The 6,573-nt window shown below is 48.2% G+C and overlaps 1 protein-coding gene across 1 annotated transcript; it reads left to right on the top strand.

Moving 5' to 3' along the window:
- The first annotated feature begins 989 nt into the window (after positions 1-989).
- Positions 990-2,917, top strand: LOC123054149 (protein LATERAL ROOT PRIMORDIUM 1). Its single transcript, XM_044477847.1, has 2 exons — positions 990-2,203; positions 2,306-2,917. The coding sequence occupies exons 1-2, from the start codon at positions 1,642-1,644 to the stop codon at positions 2,638-2,640; spliced, it is 897 nt and encodes a 298-aa protein (XP_044333782.1). The 5' UTR covers positions 990-1,641; the 3' UTR covers positions 2,641-2,917.
- The last annotated feature ends 3,656 nt before the right edge of the window (positions 2,918-6,573 follow it).

Raw genomic sequence — 6,573 nt, 5'->3', positions numbered from 1 at the left:
TAGATAGGTCAGTTTGGATAGTTTCATGACCCTACCCTAGATACATAGCTTCATCAGCGCACGCTCCGACTCAAATGCGAAAGCGAACATCCGTGTCCGTCTGGCCGACCCAAACAAATGAAATCGCCGTTCGTTTGAGTCGGCCCGTTAAAGTTGCTCTTAAACCACGAATTCAATGTGGTATGAGTGAAAACCTAGCGAGCCTGTATTTGGCCAGACGGACGGACGGGCGTACCGCGGCGCGTTCTTCCGTTTCTCCGGCGCGTCCGGTCCGGTCTCACGTGATGGCGCCAGATCCGCTTATCTCGTCCTCGCGTCCTTGTGCTCGCTCGTACACAATGCACAGCCGAGTAATCAGGCTAGCTAGATGCTACCGCCATGCCATGGAGGCCTAGCTAGCCCTAGGCGGCAGCAGCAGAAAAGAAAGACCCGGCGTATCATATCGCACCGCCCGCAGGAGCTGGTAAAAAGCCGTCGATCGCGTCGCGCCCAATACGAACCAGCAATCAATCCCTGCGCCGCGGATCCATGGATCCAGCAACCCAGCAGCTACCGGCTATGGTAGAGTGTAGACTGGCGCGCGGGCGTAGGCTGTGGCCGCTGCTGCCGCTGCTTTTAACGCGGGGGCAGAGCTGCAAACGGCGGCAGCGGCAGCGGCAGAGCAGGAGGGAGAAGAAGAGAAGGGGAGCCGGGCGGGCGCGTCAGTGAAAGCTGCCAGCAGGCTGCCGCGCTGCGTGCCCGGTGCGGCGCCCCCACAAGAAGTCTCGATCCCCCACTGGGCGCAGCCGCAGGCGCAGCGAGCGAAAGATGAGATCCCGTGGTCGATCAGAGGAATTTTTCAGCCGCAGACCCCACCCGCAGCCACTTCTTCAGACCTCACACACGCTGAAGCAGCACCCGCCCGGCCCCTCCCTCCTCTCCTATCTTCACCAGCACACAGCATACACATGCTCCCTCTCTCTCACACACACTCCTTTGTCCTGAGGAAGTAGAGTGATAAAGAACACAAGTGTCCTGTAGGCCGTAGGTGTATACACACACAGACAGATACTCCAAAAGGGAGGAGGAGAGAGAGGAGGCTACCTACGTAGCAAGCTATGCTAACCTAGGGTAGGCTCTAGAGACTAGAGAGAGGGTAGCTAGCTAGCTAGGGTAGCTAGGTGGTAGTAGGGTAGAGTCTTTTGCGTTTTCTTTTCTTTACTCTTGGATGCCCCTTCCTTCGCTGGGAAGAGAGATTCTTCTTTAAAGTGGATGGAGAGGAGGGGTTTCCGGTCCGTCCGTAGGCTCACTCAGCTCAGCCGCTAGCCGCTACGCTACCTCACTCTCAGAGGGAGCATCTTCGTCTGCTCTTGCGCCTTTTCCGCTCGCCTTTGGAGCTAAGCTTAGCCTTGATAGGTGCAGGTGCAGCAGCTAGCTAGGGAGGGGGAGCTACTGCCCCCGCCAGCAAGCGTGGCGTCGTCGGGGCGGCGCTTCCCATCGGTCTCCGCGGCCTACGCGGACTGGATCGCGTCGGCCGGCGGCGACGACCTCTCGCTCGGCTTCAATGCCGCGGGCGCGTCCGCCGCCGGGCTCTGGGCCCCCGCCTCGCGCCAGTCCGCCGCTCTCAACTACGGGATAGCGGCGGCCAACGGTGATGTCGGCATGGTCGTCCTCGCCCCCGCCTCCTCCTTCCACCACCAGAGGGCCGCTGCTGCTGCCGCCGCGGCGGCCGACGGCGCCGACCAAGGGTTCGCGCTCCTCTCCGCGGGCCAGTGCGGGCTCGCCGACCCTGGCGCTCCCAAGTCCGGCAGCGCCATCCAGTTCTGGCAATCGCACTCGCAGCCCCCCGCGACGCCGCCCGCGGTTGCCCCCGCCGACAAGAAGCAGGTGGCCTCCGCGGTGGACTACGGCGGCGTCTCCTCCGGATCCGGCGGCTCCACCACGTGCAGCGACTGCGGCAACCAGGCGAAGAAGGACTGCCCTCACCAGCGATGCCGGACGTGCTGCAAGAGCCGCGGCTTCGACTGCACCACGCACGTCAGGAGCACCTGGATCCCGGCCGCCCGGCGCCGCGAGAAGCACCCGCTCGGCGGCGACCTTTCCCCTCCCGCCGCTCCTGCCACGGCGGCCACCAAGAAACCGCGGTTCCACTCGTCCCAGACCACGACCACGACCACCACCTCTCGCACCTCCACCTCCAACGGCACCTCCTCGAGCCAACAAGGTGATCGACCAGCACAGACGCACGCACGCACATCCCAAGTCTCAGCACACATAATTCAAGAAACTTGGACACTAATCACATCTTCTATCCCATCCTCTGCAGACGCGCCGTTCAGGGACAGCCTGCCGCGGCACGTGCGCGCGCCGGCGGTGTTCCGGTGCGTGCGGGTGACCTCCGTCGACGACGGCGCGGACGAGTTCGCGTACCAGGCGGCGGTGAGCATCAACGGCCACATGTTCAGGGGGTTCCTCTACGACCAGGGCGCCGACAACGGCCGCACCAGCAACGACGAGCCCAGCCACGCGCACGCGGCCGCAGTGCGTAGCATCTCCGACCTCCACCTCGGCAACGCCTCCGCGGTGCCGCCGGACATGTACAACACCGTCAGCGGGGCGCTCATTCTCGGCGGGATGGGCTATGGTAACACCATGAACTGAAAACTGTTACTCGTAGTGCTAGCTAGTAAGCCTGGTGCAATAATGGTAGCCATCTTGTTACTACATGTCACCTCATTTCTTTCATCTCACATCACCAGTAGTGGTACTACCCTGTCTTCCATTTTGCTGCTGCATGCTGTGTGCCAGTGCCACAGCTAACTTCCAAGTCTTTTGATAGTAGTAGAAGTTGGAAAGAAAATGAAAGGAAAAGCAGTCAGTATTTCCAAGGTAAACTTGCTGTACAACATGCTACTATCTGATTTCTCTATGTGGCTGATGCTGTTGTGTTACCATTTTTTTTAACTTAACATGTTTGCATATGTTGGGAACTGCAAATCATATACAGTTAAAATCACCATGTTCTGTGGGTCCTTTGGAGTAAATTTTTTAGACAAAACATTATTTGTAGTAATCACTTGACGCCATGGAGAGGTTGATGGTAGTAGTACTATTGTTAATTTGACAGCTGAAAAGTTTGACTCTTTGATGCTCTTCCTAGTTCCCACGCCATCGACCACTTCATTTCATCCTCTTGCGTGCTATGGCTTCCGAATTGCCAATCTTGTTTACCTTGTTCAGCTAGTAGCACGTATACTCTACTATCTCTTTCCCAAATTTACGGGGTTGGTAGGAATAGCTAGACATGGGTTGGATTCTTACTTGCTTTGTATGTGCTGTTAAGCATCTTATCGGTGCATTGGAACTTGTAGCGGGAAAAAGAGAGCCAATGTGCAATGCATGTGGTGATAAGAATTCTTTTGCCCTCTTAAAATAACATATGCAGCTGATACTCTAGTAAATTACTTGGGTCACGATCATGGAAGCCAATAATGGTACAGTGCTCCATACATTACCCTTGGCCTGTTTGCTAGTAGTAGCTGCTTGTTAACAATATGATGAAGGGACATCTTCACTTAATCTTTTGTTGCGAGCCCCCATATTTATTCCCCCTGCTGCCGGATCCCAAATCCAGAATGAAAACATGCACCCCTCTGTTTCATAATATAAGATGTTTTTTCAAGCTAACATGGTTTATAAAAATATCTTATATTATGAGACGGATGAAGTACTAAGGAGTGGCCATATCTCAATGAACACAGGACTAAATTTGTCTCATCAAGTACAGTGATAGAGATATATTTCCGATCAAGATTTTTCATCCATTCCATACTTGTAAGAATCTCTAACTTTGATCAGATTGTTCTTAGCGGCGAGAAATAACAATATCATATTTTTATGGGATTTCTTTTCTCAATTTTTTTTAATGAGATTTGTTAGTTTCAGTCTGATTTTGTCTTTCTTCATTCCTAAGCAGGCCAAGTTATTACACAACAAAGTCATATTGTGCTGTGGATCTATTGACTCTAAAGCTTGCATAAAGAAGTTTTCTGTAACTTCAGTTTAGGAGTGCAAATTACAAATGATTTATGAAAATCACTATACCTAATTTTTCTTGCATGAGAAACCAACGATGTTTAGATCTGTATCGTAAGTTTATGGGTGTACCGAAGCACTGCTCTTTGCAGATTTAAAGTACTTCTAGGATGTCTACTATGTATTGAAAAATATATCAGTTCGGTTCCTCTAAGATTGGCAGGTGATCATTGGATCAAAGGAAATAATAAATAGATAAAGAACCACGGGGTTATTTTTTTGGCTATTTCCACCTTGTTGTGTCATGTCAAATGTGAGTTTGGTCGATTTGCTTGAGCCACCGCGGCTTGAGGACGAAAATTATGCTGTGGTAGCTGGTCGAAGGGGTTGGGTAAGCCATCTTGTCATCAGCAAAGCCGCTGTTATCTCATGTGTTGTTTCTACGGGGATCTTTTGGCCCATGCTGCCGTGCCTAACTTTCGGGAGCACGGCTACTGTGCAGGGCGCTTGTTTTATTCGATGTGGTAGAGTTGGTGTACCATCATCTCCATGCAGCGGCCTGCCATTTAATTTATAGCTAGACCTTGATTTACTGCGCCATTGCTTTAACTTGTTCGATCTTTGCCAATGCCTCGTACTAATTAATTAGTCTGATTCTCTTTTTCAATTGAGTTTCTGAATGAAGTTAGTATATGGTCGATAGTCACAGGCTGATTATTCTCCTGTAATCCTGCCAAGTAATTTGGCTCTTGCTAGTACCGTTTAATTTAATTCCACCTTGATATTTAGTTCCTTGGAGACGACTTGACCAAAGTGTGAATTTCAATATACTTATCTGCTTCAGAAAGTTGTTATTCTTACCATTCTTTTATTGTGGATCAGTTATCAATGATTTCAGACGTTGATTACAGTATTGATGAATATTCCAGTCCCAGAGCATCAGATAAATGAATAATATGTATGGTGTTACTGGGTTATAATATTTAAAAACTGAATATTATTTTTTGTGCTTCTTGCACAGGGTTTATGATGAATAATTCCTGTCCTGGTTAATCATTTTTTGGCAAGAGTCTTTGTTCCAATTATTTCTCAGGTTAATTGTCTAAATTGTTATGAATATATATTTGGTGCCACAATAAGGTTATGAAGATCATTATGTCATGTGTCATTTTTTATTCATGAAAACTTTTTTCCATTAATTTGTTGGTTGTGTTTGACTTTTTTATGGGAGGTTGTGTTTGATTTTGAACTGAAGTTTTGTGAATGATAAGCAAATATCTGTTAAGTTAGCTTTGTTAAAAGAAATCTCCACCGCATTACTAAACTAACATTCTACTATACCACAAGGTTCATTGGCGTTTGCCTTTTCATCTGAGTGAGTAGACACAGATCCTTTAGCTTCTAACATAACGGTATCATTTTTGTTCGATTTTCTCTGGAACGTATTTACATTTGAGATGTTGGTGATTAGATATCATCCTGAATATTCGAACGTCGCATAGCATTTTGTTGACTAGCTTTATTGTTTCATGTGCTTCTTAGTATAATCAAATCTTGAAATAGGCTTTCACCCCGCTTTATAGATAAAGCAACCAACAAGTCCATACACTGAGTAGCACCACACCGACATAAAAAGTATGTTGGGGTCACAAAACAAGCAATCCCAAATAAAACATAATTGAAAAGCAGAAAAAAAGACCACCAAGTTTCCACAACATCAAAGGGGCGCCAGAGACGCTAGTCGATCAATTGTGGATAATACTTCAATGTTGCTTTAAATCTCCTTCCTTAAAGGCATGCCATGCTTTTTTCCCATCATGAATCAGCAACTTGCAATGAATAATTCCATGATATATCTTTATTTCCTCGCAAAAAATAAGATAAATTATTGGTAACAGTTATTTTATTAGCTTGATTTCACTCAAACATCACCCATAAACTTCCAAATAAACAACGACCGTGAAAATATGTTAAGATGAGCTTGTTTGTCTCTGCCAATAATATTGAACTATGTTATGATTGTACTAAGGCCAACTCCACTGCACGACCCCAAACGGACGTCTGTTTTGTCCGGATTCTGTCCGTTTGGGTAGGGTAATGGGGTCGTGTCGGGGCATATCCTGGGATGCGGTGGCCGTGCGCCCAGCACGCGGCCCCATCCCTTTTGCCCCATCATGTCCGTCGCGGCCAAAAATGCCTATATTTTCATCAAAACTAGTTTTTACAATCCAAATGTTTGTCTGAAAATTAAAATAGTTTTACAACCAAATCGAAATTGTCTACACTGAACATAAAATGGACCAATACATCTATTGGTTGCCAATGTGATCCCACACGTGCTCTACCAAGTCATTTTGAAGATTCAAATGAGTGTGCCAATCACGCATCTCACGGTGGAATTGGGCAAACTGTTCAAATGTGGTCGGGTCTTGGTGCAGGGGCTCAATATTTTCACCTTGATAATCAAATCCTTGGTCGAAGATACTCTCATCACGCTCGTCCTCGACGATCATGTTGTGCATGATCACACAAGCAGTCGTCACCTCCCAAAGCTTCCTT

Source organism: Triticum aestivum, chromosome 1A (assembly GCF_018294505.1).
Source record: "Triticum aestivum cultivar Chinese Spring chromosome 1A, IWGSC CS RefSeq v2.1, whole genome shotgun sequence".
NCBI lineage: Eukaryota > Viridiplantae > Streptophyta > Magnoliopsida > Poales > Poaceae > Triticum > Triticum aestivum.
The sequence above is the reverse complement of the archived record's forward strand: the minus strand, read 5'-3'. Positions and strand labels throughout refer to the sequence as shown.

Excerpts from the sequence above, each read along its gene's own strand:
- LOC123054149 (XM_044477847.1), top strand. The coding sequence starts at position 1,642 with ATGGTCGTCCTCGCCCCCGCCTCCTCCTTCCACCACCAGAGGGCCGCT. Across the intron at positions 2,204-2,305 it reads CACCTCCTCGAGCCAACAAG|ACGCGCCGTTCAGGGACAGC; the intron begins GTGATCGACCAG and ends CATCCTCTGCAG.